Genomic DNA, 14711 nt, shown 5'->3' on the forward strand with positions numbered 1-14711 from the left:
TGGGGATGGAGAGCAAGGGTAAGTACAAGGAGAAAGTTGGGTGTCGAGAACTTGAAACACCAGATATCAACTTCAAAAAGAAAAAGAATGAGTGCTATAGCTTGGTTACAAGGGGCGATTTCTGTCTTTGGGTCTCCTCTAGGGTATGGTATCTAACATGCAGTAGATGTTTAAGAAGTGTTCGTTGATTGAATTTAGCATTTATTTAGTCCCTTCTCTACAAGAGGGATCCTTAACTTGGGATCTTGTTTAAAAAATTGTATTTCAAGTTATTCATTTTCTTTTAATCCTAATATTAGTTCCTCACATTTCCTCTTTCCTAAGATGCCTTATTTAGAAAAGGGAAAGTTCATACCTTGGAAGAATCTGGCTCATATATTAAGATATATCACTTAAGAGGTTTCACTTAGCCACCTAGAGAAACGCCATCAATGTTAATTCATTTGTAATTTTCCCCAATATCACAGTTGTAGAATTTTAAATTCCTTTGAAAATTGTACTACCTGAATATTGTGAACATCAATCTTAATTTTTTGAATGTCCAAGCTGGCAAATGAGATATTTGAAAAGTCAGCTCTCTGGAATGCTGTATTTATCCAAACCCTGCATGTGTTGTGTCCCTGGCAGCCAGAAATCTGACCAATGCTGGGAACACTGCTGTTCTGGTGTGTGGTGCTTGTAGGTTTCTATTTCAAGGAAAGGATGGGAGAGCTGGGTTGATGGAACTAATGCTGGCATATGTATGCAGAGAGTTTACATGTGAATTGGTGATTAATAAGAAGTGTGTCATTAGCTTAATTTCTGGGAAATGTAGCCTCTTTTTAATTGAATGCCACCTTCTCACATGATAGCATGTTTAGGAGATTGCACATATTGGCTGTCATGTCAAAGTCCAGTGATTGGTCTGCATGGTCCAGTGAAGTGTATCATTCTTAAACCTCTTCAGAATCATGCCTATCATTAAATATAGCATTTTCTGACATTTATATATAGCATTTTCTGGACATTCACGAGATTAGATTGATATTCATAATGTTCAAGTGGCATAATATTCAAAGAAATTTAAAATTCCACAACTGTTAAACTGGGGAAAATTATAAATACAGTAACATTGATGAAGGCTAGAAATGATCAAAATAAAATGTTTGGTTTCTCTAGGTGGGTAAGTGAAGCCTCTTAAGCTGATCTCTCTCTCTTGCCTGGGGCAAGTCTTTTGCTGGGGTCCCCTCAGAGCCCTGGGGAACAGAGAGATTGCTCAGATGAGTCATAGGCTCCTTCCCCACAAGACAAGCTTCAAGTCACTCCTTTCCCAGTCCATCCTCTGCTTAGCTACCAGGAACTACTGATCGTGTCCATATTCCTGCTTAATGAGTTCCAGGGGCTGCTAGTTACTTCTAGGATTGAGTAGCAAGCCCTCTGTGTGGAGCTCAAAGCTCTTCCCAACCTGGGCCCTTCCTCTTTGGCCAACCTTCCTACATTTTACTCCCCTCCCTTGACTTTACAATCTGGCTGAAGTTGGCCAATTGGAGTCATCATTAAATGAGAGCACGATGTTGTTGTCATTATCTCCTCTCTTCTTGTCTTGGATTGATTGTCTCCCATCCATGGAATGGTCTTTCTCCATCTAGACCACTGTATTTCCTTCCCCTCCTCTTCCTTCAAGGCTTCCTTGGAGGCCATACCCAGCCTTCACCCTCTCAAAGTCTTGGGTCCTTCAGTCATGTCCAACTCTTCCATCTCACGTTAAGGACTATGTTTGCCTTTCTTTGCCTTTCCAGCATCAATCACATTATAAGTATTTAATATATACTCATTGACTGACCAATTGTGGAGAGCCAGATAGGACTGGGAAGGCCCAGATTCTAGCTCACCCTGCTGGCTTATTATGTAAACTAACGTTCCTGTTAGGGAGGCATTAGGCCCTCTTCTCCCATGCTCCTGCAGGACTGCAAGTGGGAAAACATCTGTCCCTGTGGCCTAGCTGCAGCTATGACCATCTTCCTGAATAGGGACCCCTGCTTCACTATGAGGGAATTTTAAATGGTTCTCCTGATCCATAGAAGACAGAAAGTTAGACCCAAAGCTCTCTACTCAAATCTGCCAAGGCAGCAGTTACATGTGGTAGGGATAGTTTTTTCCCCCTTTCCTATCCCACATTGGAGGTAGTGTTATGTTGCTGTAAAAACACTGCTTTATGACATCAGAGGGTCTGGGTTCGAATCACAACCTATGTGATCTGGGGAAAGCCACTTAACCTTCCTGGGCCTCTGAAAAATGAGGCCGTCTAAGATCTCTCATGGTCCCAGTGTCTCCAAACCTATGATTTCTATCCAGGCTCCATCATGAAATCCAACAATCCTTCTGGTCCATTCTCCCCTTGAAATACTCTTGGGTACCACACATAAAAATAGTCAGAACATGCCCAGAATTGGGACTTTCCTTTGGAGAAAGGGAGGAGAATAAGGAAGGACACTTGTACTAAAGTAACCAGAGCTGTCCATAGTCTCCTTTTACCCAAATGGGAGAGGAAGGAGGGGAAATTAATGGCACCTGATCCCTATGGAGACATAATTGCGCTGTCTCTAGAAAAGTGGGCAAATTACCTGTCCCCTTGGGGTTGTGCTTTCTATAAAACACATGTCTGAGTTGCAGATGGTTTATCTAACCAGATTTACTAAGTATTTTCTGTTTGCTTTACTGATAACTCCTCCTCACATGTTTTTACTTTCTAAATAGAAACAGCATGGTATAGAGTATGGAATTTCAAACCTTATTGGTCTGGGGACCCTTTTAAAATACTTTAAAATTGTTTAGGATCAAACACACACACAAGTTTTTGGTTATATGAACTGTTATCTATTGAAATGTATCCAATTAGAAATTAAACCACCTTTATATCATTATGAAAATGATTTTGCCGTCATAAACCCTTTAAAGGAGTCTGAGATCCCCTAGGGATCCTCAGATCACATTTTGAGGACTCCTGGTTAAGTGAACAGAAAATTGACTGCAAAGTTGGGCAGAACCAGGCTCAAGTCCCTAACAAATATTGACAGGGTGACACTGTTCAAGCCTCATAACCTTTTAGTGTCCACAAGGAATCTCTTTTATACTGTTGAATGGCAGAGCAGGTACCAATCTCTACCTTTGGCAGAAGAAATTTTCTCACTGGGAAATGAACTTAAATTCTGGGTCTTGTTCCTTCTCATCCTTCTCTCTCAAAATAAAAGTTAATTGATCTTAAGAAAACGTGATATAAAAAAAATGTGATATACCAAAATGCAATCTCAGGTAAAATAAAGACAAATTTAAAGGCAATCTTTGTGGATTTATTAAATAGTTCACTTCAGAATTTCTTTTAATAATGTTCTCATCTAGCACATTTAAAGTATATCTTTTTTTAAGATTGATTTTTTTGCCAAGCATTTTTGAGCCACATCTGTTGTTTAGAAGGGTAATAATAGCCCCATGTATATTCAGCAAATATTTGTTGACTGACTAATGTGATGTATACTTAGGTTTACCAGATGGGCCAAATTAGCCACCAAATTCCCCAGAACAACTGGACAAATGAGCCAAAGGACTGTTTGACTTCATTTTTCCAGGGAAATGGATGGCTGCTTCAATGGAACTGGTCAAACCTATTGGTTGTTTTGGCATCACATGGATATGGTTTCCTCACAAGGGCTTCCCTTAGCCATTCATGATTCTGTTGAAGTTAATGAGAATTAGCTATCACTAGCAGACCTAGAAAAATAGAAATTTTGGTGAGCTTCCAGAGGAAAAAATGTATCTATGCTGAAAGTTTGATTTCTTTTTTAAAAAAATGTCTTATGCTTCTTGTGATTACCTCCTCAGCATATATTTTTTTTTAAAAAAAGGAAATTTGGCAAGGATAATTTGGTGGCAAGAGTTTTGGAAAGTGATGGGAACAGTGTGTGGGCATGTCTGGGAATCAGTATTTCTGCACTTAGGATACCTAATAGGATACCTCCAAGAGCCATCCAGGACCTCCCTTCTTCTCCCTCTTAGACCAGGAAAAATGTCTTCTTATTCCCTCTTCCTATATCAGATAGGGTGGATAGACATAGAAGGACTTGGAGGCAAGCTGCAAGTAATAGCAGCAGCAGAGTGGGGTCAGGGGCGAGCATAGCTTCCTCGTGGCTGGTTGAACCCTGGAGAATAAAACTGTTCTTATCACTTATTCTCTCTCTGAAGTCACCAAGTGGCCATAGAAGACCAGGAACCTAACTAACCTTGGGCAAGGGAAAACATTCAAATAACTTAATTATTTTTATTGTATTTGTACTCTTTAATGAGTGGGATTTCCATTGCCAGCTTCTTTGGGGTTTTTTGGCCTGATATCCTGTAAAATATCCAAGGATGCATGATGTAAAAATTGCTTTTTCTATTAGCAAAAGTTGCTGACATTTTTGTCTTTTATTATTATTTGTTTTTCCCTAGGGCACCCCTGGATCAGACAATAACAGAGGTGGACTCACGGGCACAAAAGGAGAAAGAGGGAGACAAGTAACTATGTGGGAATTTGAAATTGTTTTTACAAAATGGACACAAGACAGCTATGAAGTCTAAACATAAGGAAATGCGACATAAAACTTGAGTTATAGGATACCATTATCAGAGACTGGTTGTTTACTATAAAAAACATAGCTTTGTAATAGCTGATAGGTCGCTCTTCCAGTTGGCCAATTGGTATCAAGGAATTCAGGTATCTGTATCATGATCTATACATTTTGATAAACCTTAATACTGGTGTATTTGTCTCTTTCCCAATTTAAAATACAGGAATATTTGATAGAACGCATGCCAGAAGGAGAGTTCTCTTGCCTCCTAGCACGTTGGGAAGCACATTGTAAAAGAACAAAATATTCTTGTTGTTTCATGATATGAATAGCATAAATTGAGTGATCTTGACTCCTCAGATGTTCAAGTTAAATCTCTAATAAACTTAACAGTGACAGATTCACATAAGATTTTTGAGTTTAAGAATTTAATCCTTGCTTAAGGATTTTTTAATGAACTTCTTAGACTAGTTTCTCCTTGCTCCTCTTTGCTGAAAAAATATTTTCATTGACTCTAGGAAGAGCCATGAATGGTGAAATAAACTGATAAACCACTTTGCCTCCCTCTTTTGGGATTTTGGAAGGACAGTATTTTGAGATGCTAATCAGTGATGTATTAGTCACCACAGTGGCTTAGCCAAAGGAATGAGTCCTGGATGACCGACGTATAACCTACATGTAGGAAGCCAAAAGAAATGATTGTATTAATGATGGATATGCAGCATGTTTCATTAGCAAGAAATGATAATAAAATGCATGTAAGGACTTAATGGATAAATTTGATTTAAATACAACATAATATATGACAGAAAGTGAATTGGAGAGATAAGAAGAGATGATATTTTCTTTTTTGCCTCTGTTCCTCCTTTCTTCAAAGATATAAGTACAGGCCATTGAAATGTGCTGTAAAAGGAGAGAAACCTTTGATAGCATTGGCTTCTCTGGATTCCTACAAATACATTAAAAGATTGGCCATGTAAAAATGTTTACACTTGTCTTCACACAAAACTTTTTTTCCTTGACAGGGTAGAAGAGGACCTCCAGGAATACCAGGGTCTCCAGGCTCCCGAGGAGATACAGTAAGAGCTCACCTGGAAACCCAACCTCCTTTTGACTTTGGTTGTGACCTCAGGAGTTGGTTCTCATCTGGGGGAGGGAGCTTCTTGCCATTATGACTTGCTGTCTTGGTCAGTCGTGAATTGGTGATGGGGGCTCTGAAGATAATTCTGACAGCAGTATTGGCATTAGATCTTCAGGGGAACCCTCCTGACTTGGCAACCACAGGAATTGCCAACAAGGAGAGAGTGGATCACAGGTGGCACTATATTCTCAGCAGCCTAGATTTGGGTCTCACAGAAGTCATGCTACATTCTGCATCCTAATTAGACTTTTAACTATACCTTGATGAGTCTGGACTCACTCTGAGTGAAAGGAGGGTAGACTTAGAACCAGAAAGGGAAGTAAGCAGACATTTCATCCCATCCCTTCAGGAAACTGAGGTCTCACAGAAGGAAAATGGTTTTCCTAAGGTTATACAGGTAATATGTAGCAGAGACAGAATTTGAATCTGGGTCTTCTGACCCCAAATTCAGCATTTCTCTCTATCCTATGCCACGCTATATACTGAAAACACATCCCCAGATGGAGACGTTTGTGGGAGAGTCAAGTGGAGCTTTTTTTTGTTCTACATTAATACTCAGGAATAAACTGAAGTAAGATCTGTTTTTGACTACTTGAGACTGTACAGAGACTATAAAGGGGCCAATGAAAGATATTTTATGATAGGAGAAAATATGATTAATGAGGTATGCATATAAAATTGATTAATGAGATATATACATAAATGTTTATATTTCATAGTAAATTCTAAATTAGATTCATTGTTTCTCATGTTGATAAATTTTCTAGCAGTTTGTAGTATGTTTCCAGAGCTCCTTTCCTAGATAATTAGACTCTTCCTCCTCAAAACCTAGCAACAGTATTAGAAAATTGGTCCTGAGTTTTGATTAGTTTAAGTCTGTTGGACTCAGCTTATGATTCCTTCCTCAGTCAGATGATAATAACGGGACTGGTCTCATGACCTCAAAACAAAAACATCCTCCTATACTCTGAGGATTCAAAACTCTTTGCGTGGCAAAGAAAATGAATTCATAAGGGGAGGGAAAAAGGGGAAAAAAATCTAAAATGTTCAGAATTTATTGGCCTCTGGAAAAATACATTTCATTAATGCTATTTTAATGTAACTATGAATAAAATAGTGTGTTAGCTAATCATCTCACATCCTTAAGGGTGTGACTCTCTTACATACCCCTGGAAAACATTTTCATCTTAAAGAATATTACCCATAAGAAGACAGCATACAGCATATGAAAGGAGGAAAAGCTGTTTCATAGAAATGATAGCATCCTCAAGAAGCAGCATTGTTGCCAACTGATTATCCTATGCCCTCTTAAGACATTACAGCAGGATGTCATGATCAATGGCATTTGATAACATATTTATATTCAAGAGAAAAGATTCTAAAATGCGACTCTGTTGGGTTGGCATTTCATGGAGAAAGATGGTGCCCAGGATTCTACAAATCACTGATGAATCATAGTTGGCAAGAGCCAACAGAGGCAATGTTTTTTATTGAGTTGCTAAAAGAGACCATCAGCAGGAAGTCATTGCAATCAATGGAGGGCTGGGAGACCACCAAAGAAAGGGGGTATTCCTGGTTAGTATACAGCCTAGGGTGAACGGGAGGCCCATCGTGAAGGAGACTGTGCAGCTAACAGGCATCATTGAATATCATGGCAGATGATGAGGGGCATCTATCATCTGTAGCCAAAGGGAAGATTTCACTTCTAACCAGGGTAGAAAGGACCGTTCATCATGCATTGACCTTTTCATCTAGCTAGGCTAAGGAGAACAAACCAGAAATATGAATAGGTTTGCTCCTTAGACAGAGTGTGATTGGAGTTGACATTCTCTATCCAAAGAAATGATGGCTTTTTCTCATGATCTGGAGTCCCAGATCTCTGCAGATGTTCAAGGACTTAATGCAATCATACTTGGACACTGGTAGAACAGAATGAATTCTAAAGATCTGAGCCACTTGGCACCCTAAAACTAAAGTATTCCTTCCAAGGCTTCCCATACATATTCCCAGGCACTTTTCTTCTTACTCAGAAGCTAGAACTGCCTGTTTGGTTCCTTTTTTGTTCTAGTCTTGAAAGAACAAAGAACTGGGAATCCAGGAATCTTGATTCTGTCAAGAGTGGTCAATAAGCAATATTAAATGCCTACTAGGTGCCAACCACTGTGCAAAGTGCTGGGGGCAGCCAAAAAAAAGTCAAAGAACAGTCCCTGCCCTCAAAGAGCTCACAGCCTAAGGGACATCAAGCAAATCTGTCTATAGAGGATAAATAGGAAATAAGAGAAAGCAGTAGAATGAAGAGGGATTGGAAAGATTTTCAGTAGAAAATGCCCCAAGCCAGAGATGAAAGGACTTGTACTGGCACTAGATGGCCTAGTGGATAGGAGTCAGGAGGATGAGAGTTTGAATCCATCTTCAGACATTTACTAGCTGTGTATGACCTTGGATAAGTCACTTAACCCTGATTGCCCCACATGCAGAGCCATCTCCAGTTGTCCTGGTCACAGGATCCAATTGACTCTGGACGAGGAAATGAGGCCGGTGACTTAGCATAGCCCTCCCCACCCCCAATTACACTCAATTCATGTATTTATCATGACATCACCTCTCTGATATCATGGTCTTCTTTGAGAATGAAGGACAAACATTATTTGCCAGGAGACCAGTGTCATGGAATTAAAGAGACCATGTTGGGCACAGAAGTGTGAGAAGACTGGAAAGGCAGGAGTGGGCTGAGTTATGAAGGGCTTTGAATGTCCAACAAAAATTTTTCATTTTATCCTGTAGGTGATGGGGAGCCACTAGAGTTTATTTGAGAACTTTTTACTAAAAACTAGTAAAGGGATTTTTAAGGATAGAGGTTCAAATAAAGTTATGAATGGGATATGTTTAGGATAGTGGGGTTTGGAGCTGGAAAGGACCTTATAGATTGAGCAGTCTCCAGAGACACTGGCCTAGGTCATAGAGGTAGTAAGCATTGGAGCCATGTCTGTGGTACTGAGATATCTAGGACTTGCTCTTCTTCTTCTGAATACTTGCTCCCTTTCTATATTTCTCTAGATTTGCCTATATCATATTCATTCCCACTGCACTCTGCTGCCAGTTGTAATTCAAGCTAGCGATATCACATATCTCAGAGGCATTTATATTTAAAGAAGAGATTCTTGAATATTAAAAGACTTTCATGGCATGAATTTCCAATGATGAAATTTCAAGTATATAATTCTGGAAGGGAAGATATTTGGGGTCTGGTAATCTTTCACAGGAAACGTTTCTATCAGATCATTAGGTCTCATTCTGCCCACCTCTTAAGGCAGATCTTGGCTATACCGATGAAACATTATTTCATCCCTGGATCTTTTTTTACTGTTAAAATATGTCAGATCTGGTTAGTTAAAATGATACCAGTAAGGCTAGTGTTTGAGAAATCTTTATGGACCCTTAAGCTACTGCCTGTATTATTTGCTTCAGTATATAATAGTGAGATTCAAATGAAATGATGCATGGATAAAGTTCCTTAGCCATTGGAGTTATTTCTACTAAGAACCTAACTTCAGCTCAAAGCCAGAATGAGAGCAGTAATAGGAAACCCTTTGTAACTCTTGAGGGTGGCATCTATATAACTGGGCATCATTTCTTAATGTCCACCAGTTGCCTTCATTAGCTTGTGTCTTAGAATAGTATTGATTTGTTTTGTTTTGTTTTCCCAGTGAAACCAGTTATATTGCTTTGGATAAAATAGATTTGGCCGCCCTCCTCCCAATCCAGTCATCATCACCTCCCACCTGCCTATCCATAGTGAATGAATGTAGCCAAAGTTCAGTTATTCAGGAACTGATTATCTGCTGTGTTAGATTCTCCAAACCCTTGGCTGATCATCCATTTATCTCTGGCTTGCTGCCTTTTGGACACAGCACTGATAATTGAGTTTATTTGGTAGTTAGCCTGGTAAAATAAAAAAAGATGAAATCTGCCTCAGTCAATTTTACAAGTTGTGAACAGCTCCAGTAAAAGTAGAGTGGGGAGGAACTATTGGCTAAAGTGGATTTTTAAAAAGAATTGTAGATGGTGTCTCTGGCAGATGGGAATAGGAATTCTTTGAGAACATTTTGATGCTGTAGATAACTTCCTTTCTAACATAAGATAGAAAATTGTTTATGTATCAACAAATACTCATTTGGGGAGGCATTTTTAAACATGAAAAAACAGCTAAATTTTCTTTATTTCATTCTTTAAAATTGTCCTCAAACTCTTTTTTCCAAGGGTCATTCCAGATCCATAATTCCAGATCCATACATTCCATATCCATACATTCCATATTCATACACTCCTGAAAACAGTATTTCCAAGTTTTCCAATATAATTTAAGTGCAAAAACACTGTTCTAGCTAATTAAATTGGAAAAAGTTGGTCAGTGATATTACTAATTTTAGGATGGGAAAATAGGGGCTTTGGAGATAGAGAATCTGAATTTGAATGCCAGCGCTGTCATTCATACCTGTATGACTTTGGGTCACTCACTTAATCCTTCCATGTCTCATTTGTCTCAACTGTAAAATTAATCAGTTCTTTAAAATTCCCCAGTCCAAATTGATGATTCCCATGATGAACACACCTGAATGATTAGCACCTATTACTATTTGAAATCCACTTTAAGAAATATGGCAGCTGAGTAGGGTTGGGCACCCTTTGGATCTCAGCTATTGGGGAAGACTGAGGTTGGTGAATCTCTGGGGCTTAAGAGTGGTCAGAGCTATTCAGGTGACACTTGAAGTGAGGACCCCAAAAGGTTAGGCTACTTTATGAGGAGTAGCTTGGTCCAGATGTAAAATATAAGTTAAAACTCTGTATGTGTATGAATGTGTATTGTATGTATTTGTATTTACCTGTGTGTATATGAATTATACCATATGCATTATATGTATAAGGACATATGCGTGTGTTTATGGGTGTTTGCTCATGTATTCATTTGTATATACATGTGTTTGTGGTTATTTATACATGGGTCTGTTACATGATATGGGTGTTCATATGTATTCTATGTTAATTATTGGTATCCCTTTGGGGATTTTTTTTATTTTTTCCTAATTTAGCCAAAGCACGGCCAAAGAGGACCAATAGGCCCACAGGTACAGTGATTGCTTTCTCACCTTCCTACAGTGAAGCTCTTCCAAAAGTACAATATGGATAAGTGGCATCATCTGGTATGATGAAAAAATTATGTGAACACGGAGGAGGACATCTCCCTTCTCCTACCGTGAATTGATACATGATCTCAGACCAGCAAGGCTGATGGGATACAATATTTAAATATTTAAAATGCTAATAACACAAGGGGGGAGGGAATACTAAACAAAAGCAGAATGTGAGAACTGAACAGAAATTTCTTGCACATGGAAGTATTCCTGGTTAGTAAAGTGAGGCTAGCCAAAGGGGTAGGTAGAGTCACTTTTGTGACCTCTCCTGAAGCTTCTAGTTCAGTGTTCTACATCCAGCAGGCCACATCTTCCTGAAGGATTGTGATGATGCCTTTTGCTCTGATCCTCATCCCTAAAACCCTCTGGGCCATCTCCTGCCACAAAGATTCTGAGTGAAGAGTGAGCAGAACAGCTCCCTGAAAGCAGCTGGTCCTTAAATTATGTCTGTCTCCACTTGGGATCCCAGCTATGCAAACAGGGATGTCCAGTTTGTCAGTCCTTCTCTTGGGGCAAAGTTGGGTTGAATAACTATTTTAGAAATCCTAGACTGAGGGAGAAGGGATCGTAGAGGTCATCGGGTAACACAGTGGATACAGCACTGGGATTTGTAGTCCAGAAAAACCTGAGTTTAAACCATCTTCAGATATTTGACTATGCAACCCTGAGCAAGTCACTTAAACCTCTGTCTGCCTCAGTTTACTCAACTGTAAAATGAGAGCAATAATTGCACCCTTCCAGGGTGATGAAAAAAACAAATGAAATTACAGTTATGTAGTATTCAGCCATGTATCTAGCATGTGATAAATGTTTGTTCCCTTTTTATTTTACAGAGGAAGAAATTGAGGGAGGCTGAGATTTGTTTAGGGCCCCATGATTACTGAATTTATAAAGAAAAATTTGCACCCAGGTCTTTATAGCTCCCAAGTTCAATGATCTGAGAAACTTAAAAAAATCCACCTCCTAGAAAAACAACACAATGAACTAGGACAGACCAAAGGTGGGACTCAGAAAGAGGCCACTCAAAGGGCAGAGTTGTAAACCCAAAACTCAGGGAGGGATCAGAACAATATTGCTGTGGGGCACATCCAAGTGATAACTCACACAGGATTCAGGGAGATCATTTTCAATCTGCATCTAAAGGAGTAGACCAGAGGCCCAATGCCTTGAGCCATTAGGATATTTATAACATCTGCTGTGGGCATTACTAAATTATCAACCCTAAAAAGCTCCTGTATTTGTTGAATTTCAAGTCTCACCTGTGGTTGCCATGGCAGTACCAGACCAATAAGGCCCATGGGTCAGACATTCCCCATCCTGGTGTAGACCCAGGGATCACATGGGGAGAAAAAAGGTCAGTTTTTAGACTCATAGGGAGCAGAGATAAATATTTTCCTTTCTGCTCCTCCCTATTCTTACTGACCAAATGTGCCTTTTGATGCTATCAAAGGTGGCAGGAGGAAGTGACTCAAGAGGAATTATGATGCGAACCCACATGAGGAGCCTTTGGGGGGAATGGAGGATGGTTTGAAAGTATCTATTTCATCATAGCCATTAACCTATGTGGTGTACCTTATTGCTAGCATTGCTAGAAACACCAGTTTCTAGAGTACATAATGGTTAAGAAGTATCTGACTCAGGGCAGCTATGTGGCATAGTGGATAGAATACCATCCCTGGAGTCAGGAGGACCTGAGTTCAAATCCAGCCTCAGACACTTAATAATTACCTAGCTGTAATTGGGCAAGTCACTTAACTCTATTGCCTTGCAAAACCAAAACCATTATCTATAGATGATAGAAAGATAGATAGATAGATAGATAGATAGATAGATAGATAGATAGATAGATAGATAGATTTAAATACTTGGAGAAATTAGAAAAGCTATGATGGTGTTCAGCCTGGAAGAACGGGAGGGAGGGAAAAAGAAAAGGAGCCTTGCTTATGTGGGAAAGGCCTTGCTAAGTTGCTAAGTGCAGGAGAATCAAAAAAACAAAACACAAACCAAAACAAGACAATCTCTATCCCCAAGGAGCTTACATTCCAATAGGATCTTTCAGCTGCAAGTCAGATGGAAAGACCTAATGGTCATTAGCATTCAGCAACAAAACAGATGTTAGGGCATCTTTTTTACTATCACTTCCACTAATAAACCCTTGTCTGTTTCTGATGTTGATTCACTTGGAAGTGCCCTTGGACCATAATCTTTGAGCATCTCATTATTTAGACACCACATCCCTAGTTGGTAGAAGATACTGAATATTTTCTTCTTCCTCTCACTGTCCAACTTGGAGTTCTTTTATAGCTCCTGAGCAGTGCTATGAGAGAATAGGCATGATCATTGAACTTCTGGATGCTTCTAGTACTGTTTTTTGCATTTCTCCTGAAAGAATTTAGTTGAGAAAGATGAAGACTTATGAAGATTGCAGTGCTAAACAGGCTTAGGAAATTCATTTCTTTGTACTCACACTTTAAAATCAAAATCACATACTGCTCTATTCTCACATTCGAGTCAAAATTTTGGTCTCCCAAGAATCTCACCAGGTGCTTCTTTTTTATTCTAGGGAATAAATGGAGTTTCTGGTCTGAATGGTCATGAAGGATCATGGGGATTAAAAGGACCCCAGGTGAATATGGACACTGATTTGTCTTTAAGTAGATACTTTCCAATTTAGAAATGAAAATTTGCAGTAAAGGTAGAAACTTCGTTAATATTTCCCATGAAGGGAGCTAGCAAAGTGCATTTGGGATAGATGCATCCCCAGATGCAAGAAGACTGCCATGACTGCCGTTTTCTTTTATGGATTTATAAGGCCCTTGAAATCCCCAAGCTGAGTTTTTGACCAATGAATGTAAACTGTTGGGCCTGACTTCTGATTGGTGATCAAGTGTAGAGGCAGGAAAGAATCCTGAGTTCGAAGTCAAAGAATCTGGGTTCATATCCTGTCTCTGCCATCTATGAATGACTTTGGGTAAGTCATTTAACTGCTTTTGGTCTCAATTTCTTCTCTGACAAAATGAGAGGGGCTAATTCTGGATCATCTCTATAGTCCCTTTCAGTTCTCAATTTCTGATCTCAAATCAGTTATATTTTCATTTTTACTTTTTAACATTTATATAAGATTATATAAGATTTATAGAGCCCTTTCCAGATGTTATTTCATTTGGTCCTCACAATAATCCTGTGAGGTAAGTCTTGTTATTGTACCTGTTTTACTGAGGAGAAAGTTGAGGTTAAGCAACTTATCACCCAGAATCACACAGTCTGGGGCAGAATTCGAACTTCCACTCTTACTAACCCAGATCTTGCACATCTACTGCACCAACCAGCTGCCCAAGTTTTTCTGGTATACTCAGGAGATAATGAGTATAGATAGGTATTTCAAGCAAACTCTTGAGTCTGAACTCCCAATAATAAATACAGTTTTGCATCAGAGATCCAGAAGGCAGCAAAGTAGAATTGGCTCTTGTGTAGGAAAGAATTGCTTCAAGTTTAGTGTGAGAACAAGTTATGGTTCTTAAGAAAAACGATACCTATGACCACTTTGGTTCTGTTCTCTAAAGTTTGATCGTCTTGGAAATTGAGTAGATTTTTCCTTGCAAGGGAAGAGGCCGCATATGACACCAGTCAGATGAGGGAGAGCAAAGAATGGGCCAAAGGGCAACATTTTCCTGAAACGGTTAGACTATGAGGCAATTATAAAAAACAACAAAGATTTGAATTTAATGAGAACACAAAGAAAAATGGAAATAAAATACAAGAAATGGGAACATATTTTTTCCATAAAAATCACCC

General features: G+C 39.1%; 1 protein-coding gene across 2 annotated transcripts in view; it reads left to right on the plus strand.

The window, feature by feature from the left end:
• The window catches only part of LOC141494514 (collagen alpha-6(VI) chain-like), a 138216-nt gene that overhangs the window by 70314 nt on the left and 53191 nt on the right, over nt 1–14711 (plus strand). For both annotated transcript variants that reach the window (XM_074195789.1, XM_074195788.1), the window contains exons 19-22: nt 4465–4530; nt 5609–5662; nt 10815–10850; nt 13480–13542. In XM_074195789.1, coding sequence (XP_074051890.1) covers nt 4465–4530; nt 5609–5662; nt 10815–10850; nt 13480–13542 — 219 coding nt within the window. The remainder of the gene's footprint in view (nt 1–4464; nt 4531–5608; nt 5663–10814; nt 10851–13479; nt 13543–14711) is intronic.

Source organism: Macrotis lagotis, chromosome 7 (assembly GCF_037893015.1).
Source record: "Macrotis lagotis isolate mMagLag1 chromosome 7, bilby.v1.9.chrom.fasta, whole genome shotgun sequence".
Classification (NCBI taxonomy): Eukaryota; Metazoa; Chordata; class Mammalia; order Peramelemorphia; family Peramelidae; genus Macrotis; species Macrotis lagotis.